The sequence below is a fragment of the Helianthus annuus genome, chromosome 17, assembly GCF_002127325.2.
Source record: "Helianthus annuus cultivar XRQ/B chromosome 17, HanXRQr2.0-SUNRISE, whole genome shotgun sequence".
In the NCBI taxonomy this organism is placed as follows: domain Eukaryota; kingdom Viridiplantae; phylum Streptophyta; class Magnoliopsida; order Asterales; family Asteraceae; genus Helianthus; species Helianthus annuus.
In genome coordinates this window covers 87,442,675-87,465,644 of record NC_035449.2, presented here as the reverse complement: position 1 = coordinate 87,465,644, position 22,970 = coordinate 87,442,675, and the positions used below count along the sequence as shown (strand labels likewise).

Sequence of the window (22,970 nt, the reverse complement as noted above, 5' to 3'; positions counted from 1 at the left end):
CCGATGTTTCCGTCATCGGTTGGGGTGTGACAATCCACATTAACCACAACTTGTGACCTGCTTCATTTTGTTTAAAGGAGATGGCAGCGGTAGTGGGCGGTGTAGATTGAGGTGAGGTGGTGGTGGTTATGCGGTGGGAGGTGGGTGGCTGTGGTGGGGGTTGTAGAAAGAGAAAGTAAAGAGATAGTGGGTTGTTGGTGGTTTGTAGGTGGCTGGTGGTGGTGATGTTGGAGGTAGTGGGAGAAAAGGGTGAGAGAGACATATCCACATCATCATCCATGTCATCGTATATCCATGTCGGCGTCCACATTAGCAAAAACTATCTAGTTTATAACCCAGTTAGAAAATGATCGATAAGGGCCAAATTTTTACAAGTTGAGATTGTTGGAGGGAATTTTTAAAGTTGAGATTATTATCGGCCAACAAGTGAAACTTAGGATTATTAAAATCCAATAACCCTATAAACTATAATTCTTTTATAACGTTTACTTATTTACTTTTTCAGAATAGTTTATAATCCTAGTCTGCTTTATTAGTAGGGTACAAAGGGTACCAAGGATCCCTCTTGCGAATTATACGGGTATAGCAACTACACCACCGCATGCATATCAGGTAGTGGTGGGTTGGTAAGGCTGTAGGAGAGTAGTCCCCAAGCCAGGTAATGAATTTGGGTGTGTGTTATTTGACCATTGGAGCTTGGAAGGCGGCATGGGGGAGGGGGTAGCTTATGAACACCAACGCAAGTAGATGCTGGTTCTGGTTGGTTTAGAAAGAGAAGTTGAGGTGTCAAATGGTAATTGGGTGATGAGCAGGTTTTTCCCCTTTGTACCCTTAATTAACCACCTAAGCTATACACCTCTTAGACCATCAACAACGCAATGGGGAGAAGGTAAATGCAAACATGCACATGCCACATAAGCAACCCAAAGAAATGCAACCCTACAAAATCATTCTCTCTTCTCTCTCTCTCCTTCCCTTTCCCGAACCACTAAATGCAATGCACTTACTCAACAATGAAATCACTCTTTTTCTATTCCCTCTTACCTTCACATCATCTCTAACTCATCAAATACATTCTAAATACATTTCGGGATGGTCTTAGATTAAGGGGATATACCTTATCACCAACAAGTAAATATAATTTTGAATACTTGAGATGTGTTTACTTTTGTGTATAGTATAAGTTTTATTGCACAATATATAAAGTTTTGTCAAAAAGGATTCGTTTTATTTATATGGATGTAAATACATATTTGTATTGAGAACTAAATCGAATAAAGTGTAGTATATGGATACACGAATGGTCATAAAGCTATTCACGTCCGTATGATTACACGTACCATAAAGCATACTAATATTAAATTGTCGATAGATGAATTACAATGTAAGTGACCAAGTGTTAAACGAAACTACTTATTCGATCAATATAAAAAGTGGTACACTCAGCTTCACAATCATGTCTAGAACATACTCACTATAATATAATAGTAGGATATAATAGTAGGCACCTTCTATCAAAGAAGATTTTAATGTCCCAACATTTTAATATACTATGTTTTATACATGTTTAACTCTTTTATTAAATCTTTTTTTTTATCTTGAAGTCATTCATCCCACCAAAATTATCGTCACTTTTTACCGAGTATGATTATTTTTGACATAATTGACCAATTTTTACTGTTTGTTTGACTGGGTATAGCTATGTTTGACTATTTATGAATATTTTTTACGTGATGAGCCAATTTAAATTGTGTTTGACCAAATATAGCAATGTTTGACTATTTATAGTTATATTTCGGTATTGCCTCATGCGGAATATCAGAAATAGATACGTGAGCCCTCACAATTAACCGTTTCAAGCAACTGAAACACGGCTTAAAAAATTTATTTTAATATGGTTTAAATCTTTTCAACATGGCTTAAGCCTTTTTAGTATAGCAGTTTGAGATCTTTCAATACGGCTTGACTTGCTTTGAGATCTTTTAACACGGCTTGAGATCTTTCAGTGTAGCGGTTTGATTTGGCTTAAGATCTTTCAAAACGGCTTGAGATCCTTCAACATAGTTTAAATAAAACGAATAATTAAAAATAGAGTTAATTACTGTTTTCGTCCCTGTGTTTTGTCAAAAATCACTATTTCAGTCCATTAGTTTAAAAATTGCGATTTCAGTCCCTGTGGTTTCACTTTCGTAATCATTTCAGTCCTTGTGGTTTCACTTTCGTAACAATTTCAATTCATTTATTCTGTAAGTACAGGGACTGAAATGGTTACGAGGTGGACTGAAATGGTTACGAAAGTGAAACCACAGGGACTGAAATCGCAATTTTTAAACTAATGGACTAAAATAGTGATTTTTGACAAACTATAGGGACGAAAACAGTAATTAACTCTTAAAAATATAAATGAATAATTAAAAAAATCTCAATTAAATGTGAGAACTTGAAAATCTCAATTAAAAAAAATCTGAAAGTTTTAACTTGAAAATAATAAATACTTAACTTGAAAATAAAAAATTAATAGGTTAGAACCCCGTGTATTACATGGGTTAAATAAATGTAATTTTTATACTAAATAATAAAAAAGATAACTTTAAAAATCTCGTGTATTACACGAGTTGAATATGTGTATTACACGGGTACAATACACGAGTTTTTTAAAGATATTACTTTTTTACAATACACGAGTTTTTTAAAGATATTACATAATTATCATTTAGTACACGAAATTAGAATTATTTAACCCGTGTAATACACAGAGTTTTAAAGGTATAACTTTATTATTTGGTATATACAATTATATTTATTCAACTCGTATAATACACGAGATTCTTAAGTATATAACTTTTTTTATTGCTTAATATATAAAATTACATTTATTTAACTCGTGTAATACACGAGGTTTTTAAAGTTATATTTTTTATTATTTAGTATAAAAATTACATTTATTTAACCTCTGTAATACACGGGGCTCTAACCTAGTAATTTTTTATTTTCAAGTTAAATATTAATTATTTTCAAGTTAAAACTTTCAGATTTTTTTTTTAATTGAGATTTTCAAGTTCTCACATTTAATTGAGATTTTTTTAGTTATTCGTTTATATTTTTAATTATTCGTTTATATTTAAACTATGTTGAAAGATCTCAAGCCGTGTTGAAAGTTCTCAAGCCGTGTTAAAAGAACTTAACCGAAGCCAAGCCGCTACACTGAAAGATCTTAAGCCGTGTTGAAAGATCTCAAGCCAAGCCAAGCCGTGTTGAAAGATCTCAAGCCGCTACACTGAAAAGGCTTAAGCCATGTTGAAAAGGCTCGACTAAGAAAACAATAAAAATATCTCAACTGGACACGTGACAATCATGAGTGGGTTGACTTGAAAGGATTTCTTTAAGCCGTTTCAGTTTCTTGAAACGGCTCCTTATGAGGGCTCACATGACTATTTTTTGATATTTTGACTAGTTAACGGCTATTTTGGAGATTTTCCCTACTAAAAACTATACAAGCAAAGACATTTACTGTTGAAAAGTTATTCCTACAGAATGTATCTATCGTGTAATCAAATTAGGGTTGAAACAAAAGGAAAGGTTGCTGCCGAAGGTTTGTTATTGATGAAGAATTTAAACAAAAATGTTAGCTTAGTAATGTCCATCTTTATATTTTGGTAAGGTAATTAACTAATTATCTGTAATTATTTCCACAACATTATTATACTGGTTATACTAAAGGCTTAGAGAGTTTTCAAAATAAATTTGATATTATACTTTTAATTAAAAAGTATTTGTTTTTTTTTTACTTTTAATCCAACAATATTCATTTTTTACAAATTTAACCTCACAACTTTTTTACTTTCAACTTGTACTTTTCATGTTTTGCAAATTTTTTATTTATGTTTCACTCGAAATTTTGCGAGTTCACACGGCGCAACGTGCGTATATGGTTCAACGTTTTTACGTTTTCTTCTGAATTTTTCGACTTAACACAACACAACGTGCGTGTGTGGTTCAACGTTTTTACGTCGTCTATTATCTCCTGTTTGACAAGTTCGTCGCAATGTGCGGGTTCTAAATTGACTTAGTTATTACTTTTCATACTTTACGTTTCGGTCTAATTTCTTCGCATTAACACGCTACAACTTCAGTGTTGGTGGTCGTTGTTAGTGGTGTGGCATTGATGCTATATCTCACGGTTTTACACCCTTACCGCAACGCGAGGGGCTTAATACTAGTTTGTGATTAAATAGTATCATTTTCCAATATTTTAAAATGCAACCTCTTACATCAAAACAAGAACAGGAGATTTATTGGTGTTTACTATTTTTGTGTTGATAATATGATTCATGCTTTTACCTGTTTCCTGTTCTATTAATGTATGATACTATTAATATTAATGCCAAAGCGTATAAAAGCCTTTCGTGCTATAACTAGGCATGGAGTAACATAATTTCTTAACATATGTAATCAATTACGCATGAACAATATATATAATTATCTGTATGTTACGATTCCTTTGTACGTTAATTCACCTCGTCTTTTTATCTTTTTTGCATCCTCAAGGAAAAAAACAAAAATAAAGTATCTATCAATGTTTAAAAGAAAACAGTCTTTTATAATGTAATAAATGGCATTGTAGCCGAGTGTTAATGTGTCATCTTAAGGGTGAGATAACACTTATCGAGCATTAGGTCATGGATTTAATTGTCATAAGAGAGTTTTTTCTCTGATTTATTGTGTTTTACTTCTAAGTTGGTGTATAGACATTTTTCTTTAGCGGATATGGATATCGGATGGTTCCGTTATTGGCACGATAATACTACAATGGTTCGTCAGTAATCCAAATTTACCGTAAAAAATAAAAATAAATAAGATTATTACCATTTTCAGGATCTCCCCAACTAATAATTATACCTTTCTCCAAATTTAGACATATGTAAAAGCTAAAAACCAAACAGTGGGATAAGGTTAAACCCAACTCACAGCATTTGCAAACCACCTACCCCCACCATGACGAATTCTGTCAACGTAGCCGTGATCGGAGCTGGCGTCGCCGGCCTAACCACCGCACGCGAGCTTCTCCGAGAGAACCATCGAGTCACCGTCTTCGAAAAATCAGGCCAAATCGGCGGAACATGGGTCTACGACAACCGAGTCGAAGTTGACGACTGTCTCCACCTCAACCCCAACAGAACTGTTGTTCACAGCAGTATTTACAAATCTCTGCGAACAAATCTTCCTCGGCCACTGATGGGCTTCTCGGACTTCTCACTTGAAGAGAAAACGTACGGTGATCCGAGGTTGTTTCCCGGTCATGAAGAGGTTTTAAAGTTTTTGAAGGATTTTGCTAACGAGTTTGGAGTAGGTGAGGTGATTCGGTTTAACTCGGAGGTGGTGCGAGTTGAGTCAGGGGTGGTGAGTTTGTGGTGGAGTGGAAGACGACGTAGGGTGGTTTGGTGGAGGAGGATTTTGATGCGGTGGTTGTTTGTAATGGTCATCATACCGAACCACGAGTTGCCGATGATGTTCCTGGTATGTTCTGAAACTTGTGGTGTATTATTTTTTTCTCAGATTCCTTTTATAATATAACTAGTGCTAATACCCGCGAATTTCGCGGTGTTGATAAATGATATGTTTCTTGTTTTTAGAAAAAAAAAAATACGTTTATACTAATTATAAAGAAACTGTACGTATGGACTTATTATCGAAATCTGAAGTTGAAGATTAAAATACAACGAAGCATCATACTATAGATGTAACAAAACCGAAAATATAAGTAAATGACGGAAATTCGTTTTTTTGTTCGAAATATAAATTGAAAGCCTATTACTCTAATACTTCTACTTGCTAGAGTTTCGTAACCAATAACCTCTGAATTTATTTTTGACCAATTAAAAAAACAATCATCACCAATATGAGTAAATGAGAATCATAAAGAAAATACAGTTTCATAATAATTGCTCATAAAAGAAACTCTTTGTAAGATATTATAACAAATGCAAGTTTTAGTTAGTAAAATGTCAAATTTATTGGGTTCGATTCCCACAAAGGGGGTTTTTCCCAGATTTATTGGGTTTCCTCCTGAATTTGTGTATAGGCATTATTGCCTAGTGGAGATGGATATGATCGGGTGGTTCTGCTGGTGGCACAATGATACTACAGTGGTCCGTCAGTGATCCAAATTTGCCGTTCAAAAAAAATGTCAAATTTACCCTTACAATTAAGAATTCTATCAATTGGAAAATTTACATATATGATACGGTTAAAGGGTGTACTCAGGAAAAAAGGTAATTATTTGACACGTAGTACTTCGAGTATTCCAATGGTTATGTGAACCTTTTCTTCATTGACAAACCATTCATAACTTACTTTGCTAACACTCTTGTATGTTCAAATATTGAAATTCATTCAGCATATCGAGATTGAGACAACATTTACGTTACCACCTAAAACATTATGACCAATAAACAATAACTATATACCTTCCCTAAATGGCTTAAAAAACGGAAAATAAACAATATTAATAGATAAAATACATACTCAATTTAATTTATGACGTAAATCATATTTTAAAAAATATAACATAATATAAATAACGGGTAAGCCCTCCAACCCGAACGGGTTGTCACAAACCCGGCCTGTTTAGCTAAACATGTTCGTCGGTTCAACCTGAAACTTACCCGAATCCATTTAAACTAAACCAAAATTCACGAATTTCGAGTTAGGTTCGTGTCTAATTTACATGAACGATTCTTTATATATATTATGTTTTTCCTTCGCGCATTATTAACTTTGAATAAAGCTCCAACCTGGACTTCCAAAATTTTTAGATGTTTCACTCTAACCTAGGTTTAGAATATGTTCAATACATTAAACAATATGTAAACCTCAAAAGGTAAATAGACAAAAATATTACCATTGAACAGGTTTGCAAGCGCACATGCACACGAGCATACATATAGGTTAGAATGCTATATTCAAGGGCAGGCAACACAATCAGACTTAAATTTCAAGTTACCACAATCAAGCAATCCTAATATAATAAAAACAAAATAGAAAATAATAGTCAAATACTATTTGTTTCTTGCTTCAGCCAACTCACCAGGTTCCTTTCCAAGTTAGCAAAACCTCATTTTCCGGACCTCCAGTATTGTAAAATGCTTGCTTTTTGATGGAAAGAACTGCACATGCATTTGAAGATAATTGTGATGTCAAAGAACGTGTTTTGGAGAGTAAGCCCGGAGTGAGGCACCGTTTTGTCCAAAGGTCGGATTCTAGTGAATGCCACAATGTATCTTTAGTTAAAACCTGAAAAGATGGTGCTCGAAAGAACAGATTGCCTTCATATGGATAAACACAGTCACATCTTAGAGAACTCGGTTTTCGATCAGACCGACACGGTTTGGTCCCAAAATCTGGGAAGCTTGTAGAATATCCCGAGATAGTCAGATAGATTGTCTGAGTCGGAATACTGAGTCTGCTTAAGGGTATTACTGCAAACTGGGTTCCCAAAAAGTCTGAAACAATCCTAAATCTGGTCAAAATTGCACAATCATATAGAGATATTTATACAAAATCTTGTTCATACAAATAAGGATGACAAACATGTCAAATAACAAAAAGTTGCTCGAACTAAAACGGGTCACTCTATTATGTTTTCAAATGATTAGTGTCCTAGATTATTTAAAACCCAAATAGCGCCCATCCGATACTCTTTCATAACAGCCCACTTTAACACACTCATTATTCTTACAATGTGTACTTTTTGTGGGTAGTGCTTCGGTATCCATCCATGTAACTTATTGCTCTTGGGCCGTATCCAAGTATATAATCCACCTACAAAACCAAAACCAATCCAAAAGTTTAGATTTTGATTACTACCCTATTGTTTTTTACCATTTGTCTGCAAGGGTGTTTCTTACCTTGGTCGCAATAATCATTTAAAAAGTTTCATAAAAACTATAGTAGCTGCAGCTGACTTTTATGAAGTCATAATGTATATTATAACTTCTGGGTACCTGAGATTTGCCAAACGCTAGCAGCTCAGGTGGGGTGACTGTGCCGAAGTCAAGTAGTCGGAATAGACAGTAAGTAGGAAAGATGAAGTTGTGAAAAGCTGTTAATTGTTCCATCTTTGCCTGAAAATTAACCCTCTGGGTGTCTTTTGAACATCTATACTACTTTTTCCCAGGCATTAACACATGAAATTCTCTGTAACACGGGTCAAAAAGAGACACTTCGAGATTTTCTCATAATCTTATCTTCAACAACTCTGATTCTCTGGTAGTAAAAAGAAAAAATTATTTTGATATTATTAAATTTAAAAATAATTAAAAATACATTTAAAAAAATACTTCGTATACGTATAACGGTACATATGATTATTCTCTAACAGACTGTAACAGTCCAACTTAATCAGATAATATAAATAGTGAAAACATGCCAAAACATCATAGATCATTTTATTCAAGAAAAATGAAAATACTATAAACTAAAAGTGATTTGGGTCAACCGAATCGAAAGCCTGAATCCATATTGACTTTTTACCCAACTACTTTGATCCGCCCATTTTTCCACATCTACCTATGACTAACATTAATCAGAAGATAATACAAACCTTCGATAATTTACCGAGCAGCTTTGATATCGTCGGGATTCTCTAAAAATTTTAAAACACGTAATGAAAGATAGATGAAGTTGGATTAAACTTCTATGATGATTGCATCTTCAAGATAACCCACAAACACCCATTGATTACTAATATCTTTCTGCAAGCAACAGAAGCTTATAGCAAAGCCTGAAAAAAATTAAACTACTCTTAATAACGAAACTTAAAAGAACATATATTAATTTATATAGACAAATTTTGCGAATAAAGTATCACCATTAGTATCAAAAAGTAAGAATATGTAAGACTTGTGTCATTCCCAACCATAGTAACTAACCTGTATGGATATAAATATATCATACATATACATATATACGCATATATAATAAAAATATAGAAGTTATGGGGATATAATGCATAAATATCTAAAACTTATTATAATATAACGAAAATGGGGAGATAAACTCACGGTACTTATCTGGCATGTTCCTGAAGGAGACGATATTTGAATTGTCCTCTGTCGCCTTCAATTTGCTTTGTAGCTTCCGTATAGCCCTATGCCTCTGCTCCATTTTTCCAATATATCACATAGCAAAATTAGATTTAATTAAGACGCTATGTCAACAAAAACTGACCACATTAACTTAACTGGTTTGTAAAAATGATAATAGTTAATTTTTAAAGTGATAATTTTGACCCATGATAGACTGGGGTTGATTTAGGTTATTTTTCACCTTGAGTATTCAAATGGGTTAAACTAAAAGATTTAGTTAAAAATGGAACATGTCAAGAAGCTAAAAGGCATTAAAAATGAATTTCAATGCTTAAAACCTCCTAAATCTCCCTTTCTTTACCAGAACACAAACCTGTTTTGACGAATGACCATTTATCTGAGTATGACCTACTCATCTAAAACGACCCGAATTATACAAATCCTTAAATACGGTAGAATCGACCAATTATCTCCACAATATACAAACAAAATCTATTAGACGAACATCAAAAACTGACATATCGAAATTATACCTTTGGGCAGACGACATTTGTTTGTCAGAAAGTCTCCTCTGCCACTACTTTTGCAGATAAGAATACATGTCGTATTGTCGGTCACATAAGCTCACATTTACAATAAACCTACAAATCAATTTTTAGAACACAAAAAGAAGCACTAAATTAAATAGAAGCATACAGATTTATAAACCCCCAATTAGGGTTTAAGAATTATTTAAAATTCCCAAATTATACAAAGATTTAAACAAACAACATCATATTGGGGATTTCAAATAACAAACAAACGTCAAACATTAGGTTCCCTGATCTGATGGAAAACCATAAACAATACAAACTGATTCAAAACATACAATTAATCTACATATACAATCTACAATAATATAATATCTACAATGGATTGTTAAATGAAAATTACCTCTTCAAAAGTCGTTCAAGTAACCAAAAGCATCAACAGATCATCGATATTTGAAAAATGAATCTCACAGATCCACAATTTCTTCAACAAAACAACACAAAACACACTTAATCCACACTTTAATAGTTCATTTACATTTCTAATCCTGAGAAGGGCTTCGGCAGTTCTTATAGGGCTGCCAAAGACATACATATAGCGGATAATAATTCAGATCATGAAAACATACCTTGACGATAATCGATGAACAAAAAAAGATTCGATGGTGGCGTCTGAAGATATGATTATTGCAGAGGAACACGGCTGCTGAACCAATTAGGTCAAAATCAAAACAAATAGAAACACATCAATAATCATAGATGAAAGCAACACAAATGTATAATCGGATTAAATACAAATAGCAATGGATGGAATTATAATGCATTTTGAAGAAATTAATAAAAATTAATATAGATAGTCATCAGATCAATACAAATCGAGCATCAAGTCAAGTAATTTTAAATCTTACTATTCAATTAAGCTTTCACGTTTTCAATCTGCAAAACCACAGTGCCACCATGGAAACAAAAATCCCATCTGCGAAAATCGTCAACACATGGAAACTAAACATCCGTAAACCGATTAATCAATCATCAGGCCCTAGCTAAACAAAATATCAAAATAAAAAAAAACACACATAATCAACAAAAATGATGCGAAAAAAGAACAGAAACATACCAAAACAACAATCAGATGAAGGAGAGAAAAGTGGCAACTTGTTGAAATTGGGAGAGACTGAGATTCCCAAAGGTATGGTCCACATTTCTTGGGTAACCAGATGAAGATTCTTGAACCCTAGCGACTGATTTCAGTTTAATCGATTGATCGATTGAATAATAAAGAAGAAAAAGGAATTAATCTGAAGATCTTGATGTTGGATTCTTCAGTGAGAAGAACAAAGAAAAGCTCTAATCGACTTTGCCGTATGCGAGAATTAGAGTATGATGTCGATGATTATCGAGTTGTGCCGTCGATGATGATTTTCTGATGAGAAGAACAAAAAAAAACCCTAATAATCTCAAAGAGTATGAGAGAAGAAGAAGAAGAATGGAAACAAAGAAACGGTTCCTTGTTTTATATATGGAAGGAACAAAATTGACCCAAAACACTAATTCGGATCCCGTGTCGGGTTTAACTCAAGATAAATGAAGGGATTAGAAAAATGGCGGGAAAATGAGGTTTAGAGGCCTAGGAGGAGGACATGTGTCCTCTAATTAAGGCTTTTATTAGGTTGTATAGATATAATATAATATAATATAGGGTAGGGATATGATAAAAAGTGTCTAAAATGTAAGAAGGGTAAGAAGTGTTTTAAACCATTGGATATTTGATCTAATGGTTGAGATCAATAGGGTATAAAAATGTAAATTGTGTTTTAATTAGAGGGACCTTATGTAAAATTGAAGGGCAAGAGTGTCTTTTTCAATGTTTGAAATATGGTAACCATATCATACACGACCAAAACCTCCTACATTCACTCCTTTTTCCTTAAATATAGGAATTAATGATTCACCTTAATTGTAGGAGGTCTTTGGTTACATATTCGTCATACATTATCATAAAGAGAACTGTAATCAGATTCATGGCGTGGTGTTTTAAAACAATTGGATAAAATTGACTATGATTCAAGTCATAGTGTTTTATCTAGAGACATTGTTCATGGCGTGGTGTTTTAAACATCTATGATTCAAGTCATGGTGTTTTATCTGGAGACATTGTTCATGGTGTGGTGTTTCAAACATCTATGATTCAAGTCATGGTGTTTTATCTGGAGACATTGTTCATGGCGTGGTGTTTTATCAAAACAAAACATTCCCAGATTTTAAAACACCATGACTATGATTCAAGTCATGATGTTTTATCTGGAGACATTGTTCATGGCGTGGTGTTTTAAACATCTATGATTCAAGTCATAGATAAAACACCACGCCATGAACAATGTCTCTAGATAAAACACCATGACTTGAATCATAGTCAATGTCTCCAGTTTTTTAAAACACCACGCCATGAACAATGTATGATTCAAGTCATAGATAAAACACCAGCCATGAACAATGTCTCCAGATAAAACACCATGACTTGAATCATAGTCAATGTCTCCAGTTTTTTTAAAACACCACGCCATGAACAGTGCATGATTAAAAGATGTTGCGATTAAAAGATGATAAAGAATATAAAATAATCAGATGTATAATGTTTCCTAAAATTTCTCCTAATTCAAAATTCAATTCAAACCTTAAAAAACTCATCGGCAGTTTTTTTTTTTTTGGCAGTTATTCTTGGAAATCAATTAAATGATAAAAATGTCAAATTACTAATATACCCTTTTGAATTAATTAGGATAAAGGACACTTGTCACTCCCAAATTATTTCTCACACTTCTCACAAAAGTCCCACTTTTTACAGGATCCTCTACCATATAATATTACGTTACGTCACGTCACGTCACGTCACGTCACGTCACGTCACGTCACGTCACGTCACGTCACGTCACGTCACGTCACGTCACGTCACGTTACGTGGTAGAGGATCCTGTAATGTAATGTAATGCAATGCAATGCAATGCAATGCAATGCAATGCAATGCAAAAAAGGGTAACGGCGCAGCTTGTTGGCTGTTTACCAACTATGTAGATGTAAATTATTAGAACTAAAAAGTAAATCTATACTATATAATAAAAGAAACCACTTTTGGGACACTTGTCATCATATTAGACCATCTCCTATAGATAATTATTATTTTAGTTTAATCTCTTTTAGTTAATTATAGATAACCCTCCTATTAAATATTATTTAGTGTAATAACTTATGAATAATTATTATTTAGTTTAATCTCCTTCTCATTTATAATATTATTTATTTGAATTAATTAGAATTAATTACTGTTTTCGTCCCTATGGTTTGTCAAAAATCACTATTTCAGTCAATTAGTTTAAAAATTGCGATTTCAGTGCCTATGGTTTCACTTTCGTTATTTCAGTCCACATCGTAACCATTTCAGTCCCTGTACTTAACAGAATAATGGATTGAAATTGTTACGAAAGTGAAACCACATGGACTGAAATTGCAATTTTTAAACTAATGGACTGAAAGTGATTTTTGACAAACCAAAGGGACGAAAACAGTAATTAACTCAATTAGTTATTACTTTTATATTTATCTATTTACTTCAAATTCAAACTTAGTTATCTAATTTGATCTTAATATATATTTGAACGTTTTGTTTAGTTTGGTATCAAATAGATTTTACGAAATTTGAAATAAAATTAACTAATATTATTTATCATTTATATATTTACGGAGTTTTTAATAAAGGGTTACATTTATTGAGACTTCGTTAACAAATTTTGCAACAACAGAATAATCTATTTTTATCACGAAAACCAAACTTTGTATTAATATATTAAATATTTTTATTTTCACTATACAAAATTACATTTACTCGACCCATGTAATACATGAGGTTTTTTAAGATATAACTTTTTATTATTTGATATATAAAATTAGATTTATTCAATTCGTATAATACACGGGGTTTTTTAAGGATATACATTTTTTTATTATTTAGTACAGAAAATTACATTTATTTAAACCGTGTAATACGCATATTTTTAAAGATGTAATTTTTTATTATTTGGTATATAAAATCACATTTATTCAACCCGTGTAATAAATGAGGTTTTTTTAAAGATGTATTATTTTATTATTTAGTAAAAAATATTACATTTATTCAACCCATGTAATACACGTGGTTTTAAATATATAACTTTTTATTTGTTATATAAAATTACATTTATTCAACACGTACAATATGGTTCTTATAGATATAACTTTTTATTATTTAATATATAAAATTATATTTATTCAACTCGTGCAATAGAGGAGGTTTTTAAAGATATATCGTTTTATTATTTAGTATATAAAATTTATTTATTCAACCCTGTGTAATACACAGGGTTATAACCTAGTGATATAATACAATAACGGTATTTGATGTTCATCTCACAAATGTTGATGCGTCTTTTCAAACATCAAATTAGGTGAACCTTAAAAGTAGATTTTAAGGTGGGGGTGTGTATGCATGTGTTTGCGTTTAAAAGAAAAAGTTCTTGTTATGATATTTCTTGTTATGATAATTAGTATTATTTACATGAAAGGAAATATTTGCTGTTATATTAATTAAGTTTTGTGGTGTTCTAGTAAAGTGCCTCGTTCTTTTTGTAACAAAAAAAACCATTGATGTTAACCAAGCTTTTTCGTTATGCAAGTTATACATGAATGTACATAGTTTTAAAAATAGTACAATAACGTTATTTAGTATTATCCCATCTATAGTCAAGTTATTGACAGGATTTTGGGAGGGTATGACATAGACAAACTTTACCTCTATTCTAGAGGACATAGATATTGCTTCCAGTAAGATTTGCGGCTCTAAAAACCACAACCAAGACATAGGATTCCAGAAAACACACATCTACCAAAGAAAAAGTAGAAACAAAAAATTAATAAAATGCACACATAAATAAAGAAGTATTTCTTAGTAAAATTACGACATCGGTAAATGGTGAAAACCTATAAAAATGCCATACAACTCCTCAAAGAAACTGAAAGTTAATCTCCTAAGACAAGAACCTAAAACAAAACTAGGACAAACTCATGAAACTTCTTAACCTTAATCCTATGTCTCCACGGAGTAAATAGTTTTAAAATAAGAGATATAAATCTAAATGGAACATAATAAATATTGGTTAATATTAAGGTAAGAGGGGTGGGTGCGGCAAGGGTTTGCGGGGACTCTTTTTGCCGCAAGGGGATGTGCCGCCAACACGGTTTTGCCGCGCGGTGAAGGGTGAATGCGGGGAGTTGTTGCCGCATGCGCGGAAGAGGAGGGAGAGGGGGTAATGGTGGGCCAGGGGTCCTTTTTTTAATGCACGAGCTATCTTTGTTAGGATTTCTAAAAAAAGTCTAAAAAACACCCAATTTTTTTTTTATTTTTTACTATTATTTTTGGAAAAATCGCTATATTTTGTTAATAAAAAAATCGAGTAACAGTTATCCATGCACATGTGCATATGTATCATTTCTTTGACAAATTCCGTAATTCATTACAAATATTAGTCAATTGCACTTTCATTTACACTACCACGTGTAATACACTACTTTTTACGTTAACAATATTAGAAATGCACATGTGCATCTATATGTAGGAACATGAAATAAGGTGTTTTGGTACACTACTTTGAATACACTTTCTCTTTCATCTATCATTCCATCCATAAGATTCGCGGCTCTAAAAACCACAACCAAGACATAGGATTCCAGAAAACACACATCTACCAAAGAAAAAGTAGAAACAAAAAATTAATAAAATGCACACATAAATAAAGAAGTATTTCTTAGTAAAATTACGACATCGGTAAATGGTGAAAACCTATAAAAATGCCATACAACTCCTCAAAGAAACTGAAAGTTAATCTCCTAAGACAAGAACCTAAAACAAAACTAGGACAAACTCATGAAACTCCTTAACCTTAATCCTATGTCTCCACGGAGTAAATAGTTTTAAAATAAGAGATCTAAATCTAAATGGAACATAATAAATATTGGTTAATATTAAGGTAAGAGGGGTGGGTGCGGCAAGGGTTTGCGGGGACTGTTTTTGCCGCAAGGGGATGTGCCGCCAACACGTTTTTGCCGCGCGGTGAAGGGTGAATGCGGGTAGTTGTTGCCGCATGCGCGGAAGAGGAGGGAGAGGGGGTAATGGTGGGCCAGGGGTCCTTTTTTTAATGCACGAGCTATCTTTGTTAGGATTTCTAAAAAAGTCTAAAAAACACCCAATTTTTTTTTTATTTTTTACTATTATTTTTGGAAAAATCGCTATATTTTGTTAATAAAAAAATCGAGTAACAGTTATCCATGCACATGTGCATATGTATCATTTCTTTGACAAATTCCGTAATTCATTACAAATATTAGTCAATTGCACTTTCATTTACACTACCACGTGTAATACACTATTTTTTACGTTAACAATATTAGAAATGCACATGTGCATCTATATGTAGGAACATGAAATAAGGTGTTTTGGTACACTACTTTGAATACACTTTCTCTTTCATCTATCATTCCATCCATAATACACAAACATGCACATGTGCATATGTATCATTTCTTTGACAAATTTTGTAACTCATTACAAATATTAGACAATTGCACTTTTATTTACACTACCATATGTAATACACTACTTTCTACATTACCAATATTAGAAATGCACATGTGCACCTATATGTATCAACATGAAATAAGTTGTTTTGTTACACTACTTTGAATACACTTTCCCTTTCATATATCATACCATCCATAATACACTACCATTACCTCCTACCATCCATAATACAATATCATTACCTCCTACCATCCATAACACAATACTATTACCAATATTTTCACTTTATTACATGTATATCAACACCATTTATACCATCCAATCATCATATTACATTATAAAGTAACAACTACAGCCAAACCATCAACCACTAGATATAACTAACCAAAAAACATGTATATGGGTCTATTTTTCCATTCAAAATCACAAACTTTTTGTACCAAAAAATGGTATATCATGGTTATACCTAATGATGCATATGTGCATTTTGAATATTGGTAATGTAAAAAGTAGTGTATTACAGATGGTATTGTAAATTAAAGTGCAATTGTCTATTTCTGGTAACATATTACGGAATTTGTTGAAATAATGATACATATGCACATGTGCATGGATAACCGTTACTCGAAAAAAAAGGGGTTTTTTTTTGGTAACTAAATATAGCGCTTTTTGTTAAAAAAATATTAAAAAAAAAAAAAAAATTTTGAGTGCTTTTTTGATTTTTTTTAGATTTTATTTTGTGTTCACATTGGTTCTTGCGGTTCTCGCAATAAGGGTTATATATATATATATATAGGGAGCCGTTAGAATGAGAACCACCTCGAGTTGTAAGAACCGCGAGAACTACACCCCACGGAGCGCCGTTCGCCATGATTTTTTTTTTACAAGTAGATGTGTATATTATAAACACAGCCGTAAAAAATCATGGCGAACGACGCTCCGTGGGGTGTAGTTTTTTACACCACAAGTTTGGTGAAAAAAAAAAGAAAAAAGAAAAAAAATTAAAAAACACCAAACTTGTGGTGTAAAAAACTACATCCCACGGAGCGCCGTTCGCCATGATTTTTTACGGCTGTGTTTATAATATACACATCTACTTGTAAAAAAAATCATGGCGAACGGCGCTCCGTGGGGTGTAGTTCTCGCGGTTCTTACAACTCAAGGTGGTTCTCATTCTAGCAGCCCATATATATATATATATATATATATATATATATATATATATATATATATATATATATATATATATATATATATATATATATATCATTTTAGTCACTTACTTTTAAATAGTTTTAATACATAAAACAAATTGCACAGAAACAATAATGAAACTTTTAGTGACTTTTGTAGTTTAAAAAAGGTATCAGTAACTAGACTTGGTTAATAATTCATGACTTAATATGTTATATTATTGAATTTGTTAGCTTGTTTATTGAAGAGTTTAAGTTAACTATGTTTTTATTGAGCTCGTATAATTGTGGCTCGATTGAAGTTCTTAGTAAGTTTCTTTTCAAGTGTTTCACGACACGTCTATTTTTCACGTATGTATATTTCATTTATTATTCCTAAATCAAGGCAGGTATCGAGAAATGGTCACGCAAACAACTACATAGTCACAATTATCGTATTCCTGAACCATACCGCGATCAAGTTCGTATCTTTACTGTGTTTTTGTTTTTTATTTGAGTTAGATGTCATTTTAGTGCTTGTGGTTTGGGCCATTTTGCCAGTTAGTCCAAATATTTCATTTTTCGCCTATGGGTCCAAAAAAGTTTCACCGTTGATTTTAGTCCACTAGGTTAACTTCATCCATTTTTTCTGTTAACGAGAAGGGCAATTCGGTCATTTTATATGGCCTAATTTTCCTTCTAGTTAATAGACTTACATATAAAATGACCGAATTGCCCTTCTCGTTAACAGAAAAAATGGATAAAGTTAACCTAGTGGACTAAAATGGCAACGGTGAAACTTTTTTGGACCCACAGGCGAAAAATGAAACCTTTAGACTAAACTGACAAAATGACCCAAACCACATAGACTAAAATGACATTTAACTCTTATTTTATTTATCACGTAATATATAAAGGAAACATATCAAATAGATTAAAATAGTTATAATGTCGAACAAAGTTTATTTTGAATGTATACAAGTTTATTTTGAACAATATTCATAATTTTGATCAGCATAGTGTTTGTACTTATATAGTACTCTGCGTTAATTCATTTTTATTAAAAGTGTTAGATATAAAAGTGTTTTTTGGTTAAGTGAACAAGTCTACCCGTTTTGGGACCAGATAGTGGTAGTGATCGGGAGTGGGGCTAGCGCATTTGACATATCTCGAGAAATCGCAACCACTGCAAAAGAGGTCCATCTTTCTTCAAGATCTTTAGACGTCAAGGTCACTAGATTGGATGGATATGAAAACATTTGGCAACATATGATGGTATTTAAACAAAGACTTGGTTTAGTTAATTCTTCATAAGGTAACGGTATGATATTTGACATTTGTAACAGATTAAACGTGTTTTTAATGACGGAACAATAGAGTTCCAAGATGGAGACTCTATCGTTGCGGATGCTATCTTACATTGCACAGGGTATGAACTATATAGATTATTTTTTTAACATGGGTTACTTTCAAAACTCTTGATAACAAATTTTAGTTTTGGGTTAGTTGCTATCTAAGATAACAATTTATGTGTCTTTGAGTACCCAAAACAAAAAGACACCATACAAGGATGGGACATATTAGTAATCAAGGGTTTTTGTTACAAACTACTCTTCAAAAAAAAAAAAGGCAAAATATAATTAACACTTTTATCCTTTCCCTTCCAAAAAAAACCCATGTTTTAGTTTCTATATTTTTAGAAAAAAGGAATATGTAAACTCTGGTTTTGATTTGGTAGTTGTTAGGTATAAGTTTAAACTATTATTTCTATTTGGTGTTTGTTAGGTACAAGTTCCATTTCCCCTTTCTAAGAACAAATAACATGTTACATGTTGATGATAATTGTGTTGGACCACTATACAAACATGTTTTCCTTCCGCAACTCGCTCCTGGACTCGCGTTTGTTGGATTAACCTTTAGTATGTCATTCACTAGACTCTTTTTTCCCCATTTATTTTACTGTCATAATATGTTATTTGTTGTTCTAACTATTAACGTTGTGAAGATAATGGCGTTATCTTTCGATTGCTTGAGTTGCAAGCAAAGTGGGTAGCACAGGCCTTGTCCGAGAAGATATTGTTGCCCTCGAAAGACGAGATGTTGGCCGATGTTTACAAATTTTATCAAGAAATGGATGAAAATGGAATCCCGAAGCGAAGGACTCATTCACTAAGTTTTCAGGTTTTCGCCTTAGTTATTTTTTGTACCACAATAATGAGTGTTTCGTTCCACTTGACTTTAATGTCAAGCAAACTATGTCTTCTAACTTCAACATTGATGCTTTTGATGACAGTTTGAATACGTAGATTGGTTAGCTGATCAAGTAGGATTACATGTTGAGGATCGACTTAAGAAGATGATTAAGAAGCTTTTTGAGAATTGGATGGCCCGTCCTAAAGGTTACAGAGATGCGTGGGTATCATAGTCTCCTCGATATTGTTGTTTTAAGAAGCGATTATTGATTAACTTCGATATATCGAAAGCAAAAAATGGTATACAAATCATTTTACCAATAAGTATATTGTGTAATGTTTTGATTCAAGTGAAAATTGACTGTAAGGGTGTTGTTATTGGCCAACTCAAAATGTTCAAAGTGTGATTTGAATCACGGAAAAAAAAACAAGCCAAACACGCCTGGGGGGTGGATCCTCGGCGTGATTTGGCGTTTTCGGGCACAAAAAACGCCCCAAATGGAGCCACTACGAGTGGTCTTGGTCAAATTTTTTTTGAAAGGCTAAACGTATAAAACATCTCAATTAATGCTATAATTGTTTAGTTATTAACCATTATCATAAGATAATTAATGCAAGCTATTATTGAGTTATTTTTTTGAACATCAAATTTCTTTACTCATGCCGTCTGTGTGACTTGAACCTAAGATCTCCCCCTCCCAAGGTGTTTAAATTAGGCGTGTTCAGAATTCGTTTCGAATTCGAAAAATTAGAAATTCGATTAAACTCGATTCGATTATCAAGAATTCGAATTCGATTCAATTCGAGTCAAGTAAATCAAATACGAATTGAATACGAATTTATAATTTCAAATTGTATTCGATTCGAAATTCGAATAAAAATTATACATTTTTATTTATTATTTTTTATATAATACACATAACTTTTATTGGCTATACTATAAATTATTTTCAAAATTTATTCAAAGTATTAAAATTACCCATTACCAAACCCACAACACGGCTAATAATTAAACCCTAAGTAACAAATCTATCAATTGATTTCTAATCCTAAAAATATTAACTTGTAATGTGAAGTGGTTATTTCCGACTTCTCATTTTGAATGTTAGACTTATGGTACTTTATTTGACACTTTTTAATGTGATATCGAGCTTTATAACTGTGACAACCCTCACAATTGCAGGTGCTGTACAAATTAATTAACTCTAATTATGTGCTTAATGATTGTGCTTGATTACATCTGACGCTTTAAACTACTTACTGATTTATGTTATATACATACATGTGCATTCTTTACATACAGTCACTTCAATTACTTCATATAGACTCTTAGTGACAAACCTGATGCACAAAGCACAGTTAGTACAGTGAGCGGGTAACTCAAACACATGCTGACAATGCCAGCACATAGACAGACACTATTTTTAGGCCAGTATGGGCCAGGGATAGAACACTACACCAGTATGGAGTGTAGGGAAGTGAGGACCATAAGACTATGTCACTAGGTGATAGTTTGAGTGCCGGAAAGTGCCTAAAACGCAATTTAATTACAAAATTCCGCATTTTTAGTAACAATTCAGCTTTTAACACACTCATATTATACAGAGTATTGACTAAATGGTCCTGGACACTTTCCTAAGTGCTGGAATTAATTTCGTTACAAAAGGATGCACAAAAGACGCTATACGGTACAATTAAACGCTTTAACGGAACGATACGTAACCGAACAACCAGACATTAACCGGGACACCAAAAATTTTGTCAGAAACATTATTTTATTATTCTTAAATAATTATGGTCATAAAAATCCCCACACACTATAGAAACATGGCATACACCCACTATTCTAATAAATACCCTTAACCTCCTAATTATTTACCTATTAGTTACCAAAATTTTACACTTTAAACCCCCCCCCCCAACCGAATTTGCAGCCTAATTATTACCATATATTTTGTTGAGATCTTTATTCCTTGTAATCTTCATTTGATTGGCCAAAGATCTATGTAATTATCACAATAGGGTAGGAGGTTCATGGTTCCAAGATTTCTCATCATGACCTTACGATTCACACCCCACCTCACTCTCTCTCCCCTATTTCGGTTCTCCATAACCGAAACCACCACCATCACCTTCCATTACCTCCATTTTCTTCTCCAAAAACTCTCATTCAAGTTTGAGGATTCAACCATAGAAGTGCAAGATTGAAGGGTTCTCAAGGAAGCTTGATTCAAGCTTTTGTCACCAACATTTCACCATCATCTCATTCTAAGATTACTACCCTAGTCTTGTGATAGTAGTAAGTCTCTTCACACTCTTGTTCCACCATGATTCTTGTTATGTTTTGTTTAAATGTTCATGTCACCCAAAAGCTAAAACACTAAAATGTGAACTTAAAATTCTGCCTAAAAACCATATATAAAAAGGTTGTGTGAGGTTGAAATCTGAATGGTTTAGGGTTGGTTAAAGCAAGATTGAAGTTTTAACATTTGTTCATCAATAAACCATGGTTAGGGTCCTTGTTTACGCATTTTTTAGTCACTCCTACAATGTAAACAGCTTGCTGAGTTGGATTTCCAGCCAACTTCAACAGGCTGTATCGGGATCATTTTAAATCGAAAAACGGATTTTCTGAAGGCTAAAATGAGTATTTTGGAATAACTAAACAAATGACACTGGAATCGTAATTTTTCGAGACTGTTTACTATTTTTAAAAGACTATTTTTGGACAGCAGCTCAAGCTGCATTTTTACTGCAGAAAAAGTGTGTTGTTTTCGAAGTCATAACCTGAAACCTGAGTAAAACCGACTCATGAAATTTTTACAGTAGATGGACACCATTGTCAGGACGACCCTCCAACTGGAATTTCGTCAAACGGACTTACGGTTAATTTTTAGTGAATATTTCCGTAAACTGCAATCAGAAAGTAACAAATCTGATTGCAGTCGAGAAAATGATTTTCTATAAAATATGGGTAACGAACTGGACTTTGATATTTTTACACAATAAATTTTGGAACATATGTGACATTCTGTAAAAATTTGGTAATTTTTAGAAAAGGTTAACTATTTTATAAAAATCCTCGAAAACAGTCCGGTTTTGAGTAATGAAGCTGAAATAAAGTATGTAACGTTTTGTTTGTCGATATGTCGGTTTGATTATTGAAAATTAATTACGGGATATGTGTAAAAGAAAATGATATGCTAATTAAGCATGGACACCTCCGTTTACAAAGGAGACTATGACGAAATTTTCCGAAAATCCCAACACTTAATAAATATTTTTGAGACGGGTGTTTACTAGTATACTTTAGATTTTGTTTTCAAAAATAAAACTCGTCATAATATTTATCACAAAATACAAAGTATCGGAGGTTGGTTTCT

General features: G+C 32.8%; 1 protein-coding gene and 1 long non-coding RNA gene across 11 annotated transcripts; one reads left to right on the top strand and one right to left on the bottom strand.

Annotated features, from left to right (window-relative positions):
* The first annotated feature begins 4,753 nt into the window (after window positions 1–4,753).
* On the top strand, window positions 4,754–19,973 carry LOC110926514 (flavin-containing monooxygenase FMO GS-OX-like 4). Of its 2 annotated transcripts, XM_022170289.2 has the most exons (7): window positions 4,754–5,517; window positions 17,802–17,876; window positions 18,521–18,670; window positions 18,742–18,824; window positions 19,181–19,314; window positions 19,401–19,576; window positions 19,689–19,973. In XM_022170289.2, the coding sequence occupies exons 1-7, from the start codon at window positions 4,996–4,998 to the stop codon at window positions 19,818–19,820; spliced, it is 1,272 nt and encodes a 423-aa protein (XP_022025981.1). In that variant the 5' UTR covers window positions 4,754–4,995; the 3' UTR covers window positions 19,821–19,973. The 2 variants fall into 2 exon arrangements, with proteins under 2 accessions (XP_022025981.1, XP_022025982.1); XM_022170290.2 differs by lacking the exon at window positions 17,802–17,876.
* LOC110926515 lies at window positions 6,110–11,078 on the bottom strand. Of its 9 annotated transcripts, none has more exons than XR_004885812.1 (8): window positions 10,734–11,078; window positions 10,525–10,592; window positions 10,020–10,322; window positions 9,620–9,727; window positions 9,063–9,156; window positions 8,870–8,930; window positions 8,603–8,782; window positions 6,110–8,265 (listed from the first exon to the last, which is right to left on the bottom strand). It is a non-coding gene; the product is annotated as an uncharacterized LOC110926515 (long non-coding RNA). The 9 variants fall into 9 exon arrangements; XR_004885815.1 differs by lacking the exon at window positions 8,870–8,930 and having other exon boundaries at window positions 6,110–7,821; window positions 7,908–8,265; XR_002585276.2 differs by lacking the exon at window positions 8,870–8,930 and having other exon boundaries at window positions 6,110–7,821; window positions 8,004–8,265.
* Window positions 19,974–22,970: the final 2,997 nt, after the last annotated feature.

Excerpts from the sequence above, each read along its gene's own strand:
- LOC110926514 (XM_022170289.2), top strand. The coding sequence starts at position 4,996 with ATGACGAATTCTGTCAACGTAGCCGTGATCGGAGCTGGCGTCGCCGGC. Across the intron at positions 5,518-17,801 it reads AGTTGCCGATGATGTTCCTG|GCAGGTATCGAGAAATGGTC; the intron begins GTATGTTCTGAA and ends TCCTAAATCAAG. Across the intron at positions 17,877-18,520 it reads CTGAACCATACCGCGATCAA|ATAGTGGTAGTGATCGGGAG; the intron begins GTTCGTATCTTT and ends TTTTGGGACCAG.